The following is a 14,654-nucleotide window of genomic DNA, read 5'->3' on the forward strand; positions in this document are numbered from 1 at the left end:
TCAAACGATAACACCAAGTCGTCGGGTGTCAGTTCAGACGAGGAGAACGCTTCCAATCGGCCTTGAACACCGCCAGCTGTTCACCGGCCAGTTTCGGTTTCATACGAGGGTATTTCCGGAGGTCTAGTGTCGCTTCCTAGTAGTACTGTCTATTCTGACAGTCTCCAACAGCCTTGTATTTGTTTCTCTTCGAAATTGTTAGGTGGCGCTGCAATGTAGTAGGCTCGGAGTGCTGAACTCGTTTCACAGCCCGATGGCGGCTTGGTGGTGAAAGCTTGCTGGGCATGATTGTAGCGCATCGTACCTTATTCCTGCAAGCAAGGCTACCATAGTGAGTCAGAACATGATAATAAACCGCAAATGAAAGTTCTGAGTGATAAGTGATCATCAGAATGTCAACAAACATCCACCAAAGAGTTTGGTTCTAAACTCCAAGCAGATTTTTTCACATCGCTTGCTTGCCTTCAATATTGTGCCGGTCATAATCATTGACAAGGTGTTTTTACGTCACGTGGAGGCTAATTTGGGCCTTTAATAATGTCAAACCACCAGATTTCTTCTAGAGAACAATCCAAAATAGCAAAATTTGAAATAGTGGTTGGGCTTCACCACATGGCACGGGCACCACGCGGGCTAACATTTTCTTTTATATCTCACAAATTGTACTGCGCAACTCAATTTTTTTTCTAGGACGAGTTTTTGAAATGTCTACCTACAAAATTTATATTCTCAATTTTTTCTACTACTGGTGGTTTATTGTACACAACTTACGTTTTCTTATTTTCTTCAACGCGTGGACAGAAATTTCGACAAATATGTAGCGCAGAAGACGAGAGACACAGACAAGTAGACACACACGGCGCTGGGTCTCTCGTCTTCTGTCTCTCGTCTTCTGCGCTACATATTTGTAAGTTATGAACCAACAAGCCCAAATTTCCATGCTACAGAAATTTCGAATTCGATAATTTTTTTTGCAATCATTATTTAGGAAAACATTATTAAAACTGGTGTCGGTGGAAAGCACGTAGAATAATATGCATTTTATGTCACTGCAATGTGTGCCTAACCAATATGTACAACGCAAAAAAATGTTTTGTTAGACCCTTAAAAATTGACCAATTTCCCGCGGTAACGAAAGAGTAAAGTTGCTTTCAGGCAGTTTGCAGGGCTTGCTATGTGGCAGCCATACCTGCTGCAGTAAAGTGGCTCACCTTTAAGGAAACAGGGGAGAAATAGTAAGGTCGAAGCAGAGGTGACCATGTGAGATGGTATTCATAGTAAATGGAATGCGCAGCAAGAGTAAGACACGCAAGTTGGAATTAACAAGGCCTTCACCTAGTGCCCACACTCTTCACTACCTAAGGGCCATTTTTTTGCGATGATGTTGTAAAGTCCTACATGTGTTGGCGGCAGATGCGGTAGTATTGCTGAAAGACAGCAGCAGTCTTGGGTTCAGGGCTTAAACAAGGGCAGATTTTGATACAGCTCTGTTTTGTTACCTAATGGCTGAATTTCAAGCCTGCTGCCCCTCCCTTATCTTTAACACCGGCCCTAATTTTTCCAGATGACAAGTGCCTTCTGCAAGTTATGGATGTGGAACTCGTTGACATGGACGTCTACTCTGGGGTGTGCGTGCCGACCTGCCAGGCCGTTCCTCTAAAACATCCCGAGGGGGGCTCCTACACCTTGCAGTTCCCCTCCATCCTGATCAAGAAAAATGTGAGAGGCCATACGTCCTGCCTTATGTTCTCTCTACCTTCTTTAAAATGCATGACCTGCAATCTTGTTGTATTATTGCACGATGTGGGAGAAAATGAGGAGCTTTTTTCGAAATGAGTCAAATTCACCTGAGCAGAATTGCAGAAACAGGCAGAAAGTTGTGACCGTGCCTAAATGCAACGCTGTTAAAGCTATTATGAGATTTGTTCTACATGTCAGCTTGGGGAAGCTAGCTTTGACAGCATTGCATTTAGGCCCGTTAACAAAATTTTTGCTTATTTCTGAAATTCTGTTCCGGCAGTTTTGACTCATATAGAAGAAAAGCTCATCAAATATCAACGAACACTGACTTCCATTCTTGATGCAAACACACTTTGCTGTTGCAAATATCTGGTAGAATGCCATGCTTTTCAGTAACTCCGGGAAGCTTAAATAAACTTTCTTAAAATACACAATAAACTGTACCCCTTGTTTTTCTCCCTTGTTTAAAAGAGGTGAATTGTGTCCCACCCATTGGTAGGCCAGCTAGAGGGTCACAGTCAAGAGATGATGAGCATATAAGGGGGACTTCATTTATCAGCTAATATCAGTAATCTTCCTTAAAAGCCGTTTTTCCAAGGACAACTGAAGAGAGGCTTCGTTCCAGCCTCTCCTAGATACAGCGCATGCATTCTAATTTCAGGGTGGACCCCTTCTCAAGCAGACCTTGATGCTTCATTTGATGGTGGAGAAAAATCTCGACAGCGCTTTCAATCATTCAGGTGAGGCACCGGAATTCTTTTTGCTTTTTAAAGAGACGCAAAGTCTTCTTGCACGTTTCAGTGCTTCGATGAGTGCTTTATTTTTATTTATTTTTTTAGTGACGTCATAATACTATCACTTGGTAGTTAGTACCGTCGCTAAAATGCTTCGTGAAGCTATGCTAAGAAAGTTGTTTATTCACAAATGCTCAGAAGCAAATGTCTTTAGAGAGCATAAGTGCTTCTTAGTCACCGTCATTTACTTGCTAGTGGCCTTTTGAACTACCTAACGCACAATATCACACAATTGGCTGAAAGAACCCCTCCAGCTAGCTCATACTGAGACACACTGGGATCGTGCGAAGAAACACACCTTCTTGGTTAAGTAAAGGATTTACCACTGCAGAAAAAGATGGATCCTCTCTGCCTGCTGTTTGCAGCATGTCTCTGTCGGCTCTCTCAAAAGGCCTCCTTCCTTTTCATTTCCCTGCGTTTCAGTGCCTGACTGGACGGTTGAGGGCAGCTTCTCCTCCGTGCACGTGACACTCGATCGCAGCCAGTATGCCCTGGTGCACGGAATCCTGAGCCACAATCTCGCAGAGACGGTGGAGCGCTCCTCTGCGTCCAACCTGACCCTCATCGAGCTGTTTCCAGAGCAGGTGGGCTTGCATTCGCTGAAATACAAGCAACTTTGCGAAAAGAAAAAGATGTGTGCACCGTACCTTCAGGGCAGCACAGTTTTCTTAAGGGGGCACATGGGTCTTTGGGACTGAAAAATTGCCCAAAAAAGCATTTTTTTTTTAGGTGGCACTTTCTTCTTGATTTGCACTGTTTTTCTTCTTGATTCTGTTTTTGCACTGTTTTTCTTTTCTTCTTCTTGATTTACACTGTTCTGGTATGAAAATTTCGTACGTGGAACAGTACCAGGTACTTATAAAAGCCATTGAGGCCCGATTTCAACAAAGAAATAACAATTTTCCCATAATTCCCCACTTTTTAGTCACAAGTGGTATCGCAGTGATATGAAATTCTCAAGAGGTACATCCCAGCATGTAGTGCAGCTAGGAAGATCATTTGTTTTGCACTGTGAAGCTGAATGTTCGAACCATGCAATATGGGAAGTAGATTTTGCATTTTATGTTTCAGTGGTTGTATAATTAGCGTTACTTTTAATTGGTTAGCAGGAGTGGTTCAAACCTAGAAGTTAGAATTGATGTAAACATGTATGTGTATTTCAAACGAAAAAAAAAAAAACTGCTTCTCACATTTAATTCTTCACAACTTCTGGTATGCATTCATGCCTTGCTGGTAATCTTTCGTTGAATAGTTTTTTTTTTTCCTATTGTTCTCAAGAACAGTCAAGAATGTTTTTTAATTAACTCGGAAACTAGGTACCTCTCATCAAAACTAATTAGATATTTGAAATCAGCTAAAAAAAACTGAACAAGCCCATGAAATTGCGTCGAAATTGGATGGAAAGCAAAAAAAAGTTTCTAGCACCAGCGTGCCCCCCTTAAAAATGTTTCCACTTGTGTTTCTCTCATTACGCTGACTATGCACTTTGTTTTCTTGATCTTTCTGCATAAATTGTGGCGTCATTTTCTCGGGGGGAAAAAAAAGAGAAGCATCGCGTTGCCAGGTCGCCCCATAGCCGCCATTACTGACAATCATGCCACTCCCCCCGAGCAGGGGAGTGGCAGCAGTGGCAACGGCTGGACCTTCCTGGCCATCCGCATGGCCCTGGTGAATGTGACACTGGAGCTGGTGCACGCCCATGCCCGTCCCCTCTGTGCCAACGCTGAGTCGACGCTGGCCAAAGTGGAGCTCATCCGTTCCCGGCTCACCTTGGAGCGCTTCTCGGACCAGTCCAACGACATTGACCTCGTCTCGCACGAGATACGCATCCTGGACACCCGCTTCAAGGGTCAGCCTCTCCCTCCCTTACCTCGTTTTTCACTCTAGTGCTCTCTATGAAATGCCAGTAGGGTTTCCCAAACTCATCGGACTTGGCAAAGTTGTAGTTTTCAGAAACCCCGTCCTCCACTTTTTTTTTTTCTTACATGGTGGCAGGGTTTTAGTAACAATGTCTCGAAGAAAAGCTGTGAAAGCTTTGGCCATGTTGTGATTAAAAGGAAGGAAAATTGTTGAAAGGCAAGAGATGCATGGAAATACAAAAAAGAGTAGGATTGGGCGATTTTCCTTTTTTTTTTTTGGTTTGGATGTGTCCTTTGTTTTTTTTTTTTCTTCTCTTTTTGTGATTTGTACTAATGCTGCCCGCCCTTTCTTAAATCTCCTGTTCCTCCCCCTCCCCCACTCCAACTCACTTTCCCACTCACTCTCTTTGTTTACTAGCTCACTGTATTCTTTATGTTGTTTACTAGCTCACTGTATTCTTTATGTGAAGCCATAGAAAATGCTGGACTTGCATAAGCAAACATCTAACAGTACGTTGCACTCTAACAACCTTGCAAAACCTCGCTTCACCCAAAAACTCGCTCTTACCGTGTCATTGTGCCAAAATCAAATTGCCAATACTGGAACAAGTGTTACAATGCAAAACATGCCTCGCCATCTTCTCAATTGCAGATGCGCCAGTGAACAACCGGCCCAACGTGTTCACCAACATCCTGCAGCCGACCAAGAATGCGTCGCGGGAGAAAGTGCTGCAGGCCGAGATCCACTACCGGGTGACCCACAACACGGCGCGCTTCACTGTCCTGCTGAACAACATGCGTGTCATGGCCATCTTCAGCTGGATCAGCGAGCTCGCCGAGTTCCTCTCGGTCGCCACCGAGGGACAGCTCTTCACCCAGGGTGCCCACTATTTCTGCCCTCTCTTCGTTTCTAATCAGAAAGGCCGTGGGTAGTTTTCAAGGGACCAATGTTTAGTTCTTCCCAAACTTTGGAGGTGGCACTGTCCCCTCATGCATGCGTGTTTTCGTGTTTCACTTGCAGTGAAGCATACCACGGAGACAGACTTGCACCAGGCTCACATCCAGGGGTCTGGACGCCGCATGACCAAGGTAGTGGCGTGCTGGATTTCTCATTGCTGTTGATTGAAATGTGAACCTTAATTCTTTGTAATGTTTGTTCTGCGCTTGTAAATTCATGATAGCGCCATCTCACTGCTGACAGTCATTCTGCAAATGAAAAGCAAAAAATAATGTAGCATGTGTTTATATTGAAGTTTTAAATGGCTTGCATTCATGTTCTGTGCACATAAATGCTGAATTTTGACTGGCCAAGTTTGTTTCCTCTTTCAGCAATGGCAGCAGCAGCCCATCCCGGAAGTTCCCCTGGAACTGAAGCTGAACATGACTGACACGGAAATCGTCGTCGTTGAGGATGCAGCAGCGTGGGACACAAATGCAGTTATTCTGAAGGTGAGTTGGTGCTGAGCTTTTACCCGAGTAACCTGGAAAAAATATATGTATCTTTGCCCATTTTGGCTAAGATCTACTGCTATCACCATGTGGTTCTGTACTTTTCCTGGCTAGCTAAAGCAGAACTTTTGGTGCTCTAACACCTGGTTCCCTTACGTAATTAAAAGTGGGCTTTAATTGTAGTGCTTCTCAGAGAGGAAAATATTCATTGTAGTACTGTGTTCACAGAAGTCAACGGGGGTAGCTGCCTCGAAACTGCAGAAGAAACCAGTGTGTTGCTCATAGGCAGTTGTTAGGTAGATGGATTATATGAAGTGTTTATTTTTCTCTGGTGCAAAGTTGGGCGATTGAGAGAAGCAATGCATTTGCTGGTCTAAACATTTCCGTGTAGGCAGTCGTGCCTCAACCACAGATTTTTATGGGTGCCATTTCCACTCACCTTAGTGAGGGCTCTCCTTTCTACTGGCATCTGTCTCCTCGCATCATCTGTGCTCCTCATTTCACTCATTTATTTCAAAGTGTGGTGAACAGAGAGCAGCTTCCCTCCTGTGGTGGAGAGAGCACTGACAACCTTCCCTACCGTAACTGCAGTCGACGGCGGTGCTGTCGTACCACGGGGGTGGCTCGGCCGGTGGGGAGAAGCCTCTGTCGTGCAACCTGCAAAACCTGGAGGTGTTTTCGTGTGTCCTGGGCCTGGAGGAGGACACGGCCCTGTCCATCGTGGACCCCATCAGCGTCTACATCGACCTGGTCGCCAGGGAGAGGGAGTCTACCTCCTTCGGGGCACGCTCCGGCCACGTCCTCCAGGTCAGAACATGAACCTTTGGGAGGAGTTGTGGGGTAAGGGATGGGGAGCAAATTGGGTCTATGTTGGTTTGGCAGAACCTGATTACAAAGGTGTGTAATCTGGTTACATTCCCATATGTGTCTTACTCTGTAACTGTTAGTTCGAGCTAATAATGGTAATAGCAAAATCACTTTTGTGTCACGTTATGGGTACAAGAAAGATTGGCGCAGCTTGCACGAGCTGGCGGCCCCTCTCCCTTCGTCGGTGACCCGGCTGTTGCAGCTCACTTGGATTTCCGAACATGACTGGCAGGCCCGGATTGTCTTGTCCGCAGCCTTTCACATCTCTCCCAAAGTGGGCCGCGTTAGCACACACTAGTACCTGCGCCAACCGGCTTTGTGAACTCTGCACCTGTAGCGGCAACTCGGTGTTGGTGCTCCCCACTTCAGGCGCGAATGCACATGCACTGGCAAGTAGAAGAGCATTGGAGTCTCATTAGAAGACAGTCAGGCAGATGTAATTGGAAAGACAGTTTACAAATACCCAGTTTACTTCAAACATGATTACTTGTGCCTGCACCTCTTGCGCGGGTTGTTGACTTGCAGTTCGTTCATAATGATCAATCCTATCAGAAATTAAACATATCTCCATTCTGCTGCAAGCGAAATTCATCATGGCGCCGATGTTGGCGTTGTATCCGACCCTTCGTGAGCTCGCTCTAGGCTGACATGTTGTGCTGACAAGGGTGGGCTATGGCTAACCTATTTAACATGACATCACTTCGTGAATTTAAGCGGAAAGCTTCGGTGAAACTGTAACTGCATTTTCTTACCTGTTTGCCGATATCGTGCAACGAAAGGGCTATGCCCACACATCACAGTTTTTTTTTTCAAAGCCTCTTCACGACCCCTTTAAGACGTTCCACGCTGTCTCTTCCTGTGCAGGTGGGCACGTTGAACCTGAATTTGAGGCTCTCGTACAATGACGTGAAAATGTTCCTGAGGATCTTGGACTCCATACCGAAGCAGTTGCTGCTCTCTGTGAACAAGGCAGACCGTGAGTGCCTTCTGTGTCAACCGCACTTTGTTCGCACTTAGGGTCAAGCGTTCAGTTCAGAGCCAAAGAGCGTCGCAAGTATTTGCAGTTTGTTTAGTGAGGTTCAAACACACTTCTTCTGCCTGGTTAAATTTCTTCAGAAACTGCCTATAGACGGTATTCGTTGAAAAGTTTAGCGGTCAATTTCTTCGCTTGGCAACGCTGGAAATGGCCACAGACAAGGCCGATGCGCCATGGGTATGGCGCGGCTTGGGCCACTGTGGCCACACGCCGAAGAAAAAAAAAACACCGGCGTGCGTCATCTGCTCCGTTCCAATCCGATTCTAAATGGTGGTGTCAACAGAGATGTTATTAACCGCACTCACATTAAACTTGAGGCAATACTTTGCGTTCGGAAGAATTTGTAACGTGAAACACAGTCATGTGTTTCACAGTCGTGCTTAGCATGGACAAGTACCGCCATCCCGCGGAGCCCGACGTAACGAGTGACGGCGCACTCGCATGGTTGCATGGAGAAGAAAAGGGGTGCCTGAGCGGCGGGCCGTGCGCACATCGCCGCCTAGCAACAGACGCTTGGCCACAGATATGGCGGCGCACTCCTATGGTTGCCTGCATGCATTCCACGCAATTGAATACCGGCTATTGATAAATTCCACGTGAAAAATAAAGTCTCACACTCTCACACTTCTTTTTGTGCCTTGTTATTTGTCCAATTACACGCATGGCTGCTGCATGACACTGAAATATTTAATAACGAGGGATTTACTCCGTCTGAAGTCTCTATGGCAGGGTCCTACTGTCTAACAAAAGTGCATGCAGTTTTTTTTTGCTCTTAATTCTGTGCATATGAAATTGAGGTATAGCAAAGAAATAAGTGTAGTGAAGTGTTTTTTTTTTTTCTCATTATGCTTGCTGCCTTCTTTGAACTAATATGGTGGATGCAATCAAGGAAAGGGAGAATACAGTGGGGCCTTAATCACCTGCACACATCTGCTCTATATCTCAGATAGGCTGCGTCCATTGTAGGTAGTTAGCTGCTGCTTATTAAGGGACCTCCCAAGGAAAAATTTTTTAGGTATCACTTTTCTCTTGATTTGCACAGTTTTTGCTCTGAAAATTCTGTACTTGGAACAGTACCAGATACTTATAAAAGCCACTGAGGCCTGATTTCAACGGAAAAATAACAATTTTTCTATAATTTTTTCCTTTTTCACCACGAGCGATATTGCAGTGATAGGAAATTTTTAAGAGGTACATCCCAGCATGTAGTGCAGTTAGGAAGATAATTTATTTTTGCATTTTGTGTTTCGGTAGTTGTTTAATTACGTTATTTTTAATTGGTTAGCAGTAGTAGTTCAAGCCTAGAAGTTAGAATTGATGTAAACATGTATGGGATTGCAAAGTAAAAAAAAAACTGTTTCCCACACTTAACACTTAATTCCTCACAACTTCTGGTATCTCTATTCGTGCCTTGCTGGTAATTTTTTGTTGAATAGTTTTCTTCTTATTATTCTCAAGAACAATCAAAGAAAATTTTTAATTAACTTAGAAACTAATTACCTGACAACAAAACTAATTGGGTATTTGACATCAGTTAAGGGGGGACGCGGCTTTCAACTTCGGAAAAATGACCAAAACATCGTTTTTTTGAAACCCACATATTCGGCTTCTATGTTTCCTATTCTGTGCGCCTGCAAAGTTTTTACGCTGAAAAGCGTCGCAAAGTGGCATAAAAAAATACTTTTGTCAGGCGCGGTGACAAACTATCAGCGCAAAAGGGCGAAAAAACGGCAATTTTCGGAGCGCTCTATCTCCGCAACGGTGCCACCGGGCGCGGCCATTTTGATATGGTTAGATCGGCCGAGCGATCGTCTTTCTGGTTCCGCTCGTCTCTTGTATCTTCGTTCATTCACAAACGCACAAACGGCAGAAAAGAAACGACGCACAAACGAAACTAGAAATAGATGCTGAAGCGCTATTGGTCCTCCGGTCGGGGCGCAGAACAGTGACCCTCCGATTGGATGTCGCGGGCGCAACGCAAGATGGCGGCCGCCTGAACTGCGTAGCGAGAGGATGGAGTTCATTTTCGCCGCTTCGCTCGGCCGAGTTTCTGTTCAATCTGTGGTATTCAACACGCACGTTATCGCGATGGGAATGCCAGATATAACGAGCCAGATTACGGGAAGTTGTGTGGCTCGAAAGGCGGAGGTCATCGAACGCTTCGTGGTGCGCGTGACTCTACCGTCGCCAGACCTTGGAGGGTGACGCGGTGTGCGCGCTTGCGATAGCGGTTCGTGAAGCGAACTTTTAGTCGGATTTGCGATGTTTACACGCTTAGTTATTGCTGTGTTTTGACTGTGGGCTCGCTAGCCTTGAGAAAGAAACGGTCGACGCGTCAAACGCTGCGGCGCGCACGGCATAGCCGACGCGCATTGGAGCATCACATGACTGGGCAACCGGTTACGATTGAATGCCAGTAGTTGTAATTAATGCCTGCGACGTTAGATTTAATCTTAAAAGCGACCTGACAAGCCATATCAGGGATAATCAAAGTACGATATGTCGCGGTAAGCGTGCGCTGCGATGCGCGCGAGCCATATCGCCTTTCTTGCGCTACGTTTTTTTTTTTTTCCTGTGCACTTGTAATTTTCATGCAAACAGGTTTGAGTTAGTAATATAGGAATAAAAATATGCTCTCTGCGTTAAAAATGTACGTTACTGTGGCAGCATTTAACAGTGATTTTTTTAGGGAAATTATTGATACCATTGCTTAGGGCATACTGGCTGTGCTGCGAGAAATATTGGATGCCTTGAATGTCAAAAGTAGTAAAAAAATATGCTCTTGCATTGAAGTTGGGAGTTATGCAGAATACTCTACCAAGCTTCAAAGTAGCTCATTTTCATCCTTGTGGTATGCAAACTTTTGGCAATGAACACCTGCACGTATGAGTACTAAGTTGCTGTGCCAGGCAAGATAAAACATAAAAAAAGCCAGAAATGTTCAAATTTAAGTAAAAAAAATGCTTAACTTGTTGCCATGGTGACAACACTGCAAAAGGAGGTTGTCCACTGCGATACAGCCAACCAGCTAACCTACTTTGCATTGAAAGCCCATTGAAACCCATCTTCCCCTCCGTTTGGTTTGCAAAGGGGGTATGTACTCTTCACGGAGGAGCTGAAAATGATGTTTTCTGGAAAGAGAAAGGCTGTAAAAGGCACTCCAATTTCAAGGCAAGGCCTTCCAGAAGCCCCATGTTCAAAAGGACATGAAAGGCTGCAACCGTGGCAACTTTTGATAAGTGAAACCTATGTTGCAACTTCGGAAGCCGTTTTCTCAAAACAGTTTTTTTTGCCACCTGTGTCGCTTGTACCAGGGATTTCTTCGTGACCACTGGGTCTATTTTGATTCCGTTTCTTGCATTACATTCCTTGATGAACAGTTCAGGTCGTGACACTTTTGGTTTTCCAGATTTGTTTTTTGTGACTTTTTTATTCAAATAGTCGTTCACAGTCGACATGCCTGTTGCACATTAACCTCTAAAAAAATGAAAACTAAAAAATATTGTTTTGTAGAAAAAAAATTCTAAAACTGTCACGACCTCGCCCATTCATTTGGGAATGCAAAGCACTTCGAACAAGTTTTCTATCGTGTTTTATAAGTCGCTCAAGCTCGGTACAAGCGGAACAGAAAGAAAATTTAATAAATAAAAAAGTTATCAAAATATTATCTTGAAATTTTTATGGTGTTATCACAGAAGCATTTCCAGTTGCTGTGCCAATTTTCATCAAAATCCACTCAGAAATAAAAAAGTTGATTTTGAAAGCCACGTCCCCCCTTAAAACAACTGAACAAGCCCATGAAGTTTCATCAAAAGTGGTTGGAAAGCAAAAAAAAAAAAGTTTCTAAGACCAGTGTGTGCCCCCTTGACGCTAATTCTGCAGGGCCTAGTGAGTGTTATTCTTCAGCTGTCTCGCTTCGTACATAGTTTCGTTCTCCCCCCCCCCCCCCCGTAATCCCCTTGTTTCACTGCAGCGGTGAACATGGACAGCCTGCTGGAGATGGGCTTCTCGCGGGAAGACTGCCTACGCAGTCTTGAAGCCTGCAAGGGCAACGTTGACGACGCAGCGCTCTGGCTCACTCAGAATGCGGCCCCCTGCAGTGCTGCGCTCGCAAGCATGGGAGCCAGCGCACCAACAAGCGTTGCCAGGCCAGAGGATGTGGTCGTCTCCGCCGTGGAACTCAAGGTCTCCTACTTCTGCCTCTGCATCATCGACGACTGCATGGACGCCGATGTACCTTTGCTGGAGATTGACCTCAGGGGTGAGCGAGATGGCTTGCTTCTTACTTGTGGGGCTGCTGGGGTGCTTCCTGTGTGTATTGTGCTTGAAACAAATTTCTATCTGATATCGTATGGGAAATCTTTTACCCTGGCTTTTTTTGGAAATTTTTTCTTATCTTATTTTATGGGAAGTTTTTATGGGAAATCTTATGGAAAGTTTTTTAAGGCTTTTACCCTGGCCACCTCCCACCTTTGTGAAGACAAATAAAGAAAGAAAGAAGTAGGCCTCCTGCTAGCTTGAAGTTTTCATCCTGCTGTGGCTTGTTCAGCCACAGTTCTCATGCACTGCAATTCTTCTTTTCCTCCTGTTCCTTTTTTCGTTGTCTCAGAAACGTACATCTCCCAAGAGCTTTCGAAAACGTTCAGCGGAGAGTCCAAGTTCTTCTTCAGCACTGGCTACTACAACAGAGCACTGTCTGGATGGGAGCCTATTATTGAACCTTGGAGGTGAGTGTGCTCTTGTAACAATTCTGAGCTTCAAGGGTCGTAAACTTGGCTCACTAAATTAATCTTGAAACCACTATTCTTTGTGCCTAGGCGTAAAGCTCAAAAGCATGTACTTGATGAGAAAATGCAGCCAATTTTTTGTTTTTTGATTTTCTCCCCTCCTGTAGGTGCCACTGCCTGTGGGAAGCTGCTTTCGGAAAAGCTGGCCTATCAAAGTTCCACTTCAAGATCAATGGTACCACTTCATTTCTTTTACTTGGCGCCAAATTTCTTGGGTGACGTAGTTTGAAGATCACAACTGCAATTAGAATGTCACGTGCAGTTGATTATATTGGAAACTTGTTTAACTGTTCATGCTTTGCGCTGTCCTTCTTTCTGGCTTTACAATGTCAGAGCACAGCTGTGGTAAACATTTATATACCTGCATTTATTATTTTTGTTCCTCATAATATTACTGTAACGTAACTGCATGTTAGGCTTGCAAACTAGTGTTAGTTCGAATACACTAGCTACTGTGCAGACCACCAAAACTTATTGGGAAGCTGGTTGAAAGCTGTTTTGAAACAGGTGTGTTTACAAGGCCATGCGCATTGTTGCAGTGTATGTTACAGAGCCACACCAGTTTGCAGTAACCAGCCTGTACTTGAATGTAGTGTCTTTCTCTTTTTCTCTGTGCATCACAAGACATCCTTCATTGTCTTGTGTGTTCAGTAGCCCTGAAGCCTGCCCAGGCAACCAAGTACACTATGGGGAGAGTAATGAAAGCAGAAAAAATGTGGCTGTACACTCAAACCTCGTTATAACGAAGTTCAAGGGGAGCCGTAATATTTTCGTTACATCCATTGTTTCGTTATACCAATTTCAAAAGTTTATGGCAATGTATGCTCATTTTGGTGGACTACTATAAGCATGCAAAGATGGAAACCTCCTCGCCGCCCACTGTATCACTACGCGAGCACACATGCGACAGAAATTGAATAGACAAATATTTTGCGTGCTCAAAGCGCACACTGCCTATGTTATTTCCTGGTACAGGTAGCTAGAAAAAAGACTGTGATGCTCCTTTGTTTGGGTCATCGGAAGCAAAAGACTTCCTATTCAGCGGTGGCCACCGCGTTGAAATGACGTAGAAGATCAACCGCATTGACTGCCTGTGACGAAGTTGGCATGTCTAACGCATGGGCATGGTAGACCATGGCGTCTTCGGCATCGCTTACGTCGGTTTGTCGGGTGACATCTGCGACAGTAGCATCGTCGGTGAGCTCCTCCGTAGTGATCGCGTCGGAATCGGCGCCGAGAGAGCCATCTTCCTCGCCCCGCCAGGCTGGTTGAGCGAGTAGGCCGGCTCGTACGGCTGCACGTGGCATGGCTGCGCATTGCCATGAGGCCGATGCGGGCGTTTTAAAACAGCCGGGCCGAATGAGTGTCGAACTCCGCGGAATACTTCATGCACCGTGGTGGTTTTTTTTTTTTATTTTTTTTTTTCATTTTGGAGACTAATATCGTTCATTAATTATATCATTGACCGGTCAATTTTACTTCATTACAACGAGGTTTCAAATGCATGGTTTTGTATAGAGATTCCAAGGGGAATTTCATTTAATTCGTTACATCCATTATTTCAATATATCCCGTTACCGTATTTTCCGGTCTATAAGTCGCACCTTTGTATAAGTCGCACCCCCCTCAAAATGACAGTTTTTCAGAAAAAAACGTATATAAGTCGCACCGGTGTATAAGACGCACCGGTATACAAGACGCACTTATTAATTAGGTGAACTCATAGTGAACCAGATCGTTAGAAAGAGCGGCGAAAGTACATGGTTGCGGTGGCAGCCGCCTATCAACGCATCGCCCGGTAAGGAGGGCTAGTCACGTGCATATACCGCCCAAAGACTAGACAGAACTAACTTTTCAAAAATGGTTTATTGATACACACAGATAGCATGTACTTACAGACGGCGTTTAGGCAAAACCATTGAAGTCTTCTTCCTCCGACTCGCTAACAAACAATTCAGCAGCTTCAAGTGGGAGTTCCGCCGGCACATTGCTGTCGTCCTCCGACTCACTGATGCCTGTTTCGTCAACATCGTCACCACTCGCGAAATGGATCATCCCGGCCTTTATGAACCCGGCTACAACTGTTTTTGTAGAAACGGAGTCCCACGAGTGTGAGACCCAT

At 44.8% G+C, this 14,654-nt stretch overlaps 1 protein-coding gene across 2 annotated transcripts in view; it reads left to right on the top strand.

The window, feature by feature from the left end:
* Positions 1-14,654, top strand: part of Vps13d (vacuolar protein sorting 13D) — a 129,355-nt gene that overhangs the window by 59,018 nt on the left and 55,683 nt on the right. For both annotated transcript variants that reach the window (XM_077676610.1, XM_077676611.1), the window contains exons 41-52: positions 1,565-1,719; positions 2,402-2,480; positions 2,958-3,118; positions 4,149-4,383; positions 5,046-5,273; positions 5,415-5,482; positions 5,723-5,842; positions 6,434-6,649; positions 7,574-7,685; positions 11,719-12,006; positions 12,355-12,472; positions 12,640-12,707. In XM_077676610.1, the coding sequence (XP_077532736.1) occupies positions 1,565-1,719; positions 2,402-2,480; positions 2,958-3,118; positions 4,149-4,383; positions 5,046-5,273; positions 5,415-5,482; positions 5,723-5,842; positions 6,434-6,649; positions 7,574-7,685; positions 11,719-12,006; positions 12,355-12,472; positions 12,640-12,707 (1,848 nt within the window). The remainder of the gene's footprint in view (positions 1-1,564; positions 1,720-2,401; positions 2,481-2,957; positions 3,119-4,148; positions 4,384-5,045; positions 5,274-5,414; positions 5,483-5,722; positions 5,843-6,433; positions 6,650-7,573; positions 7,686-11,718; positions 12,007-12,354; positions 12,473-12,639; positions 12,708-14,654) is intronic.

The sequence above is a fragment of the Haemaphysalis longicornis genome, unplaced genomic scaffold (assembly GCF_048455015.1).
Source record: "Haemaphysalis longicornis isolate Haplotype H1 unplaced genomic scaffold, Haemaphysalis longicornis Haplotype H1 scaffold_7, whole genome shotgun sequence".
In the NCBI taxonomy this organism is placed as follows: domain Eukaryota; kingdom Metazoa; phylum Arthropoda; class Arachnida; order Ixodida; family Ixodidae; genus Haemaphysalis; species Haemaphysalis longicornis.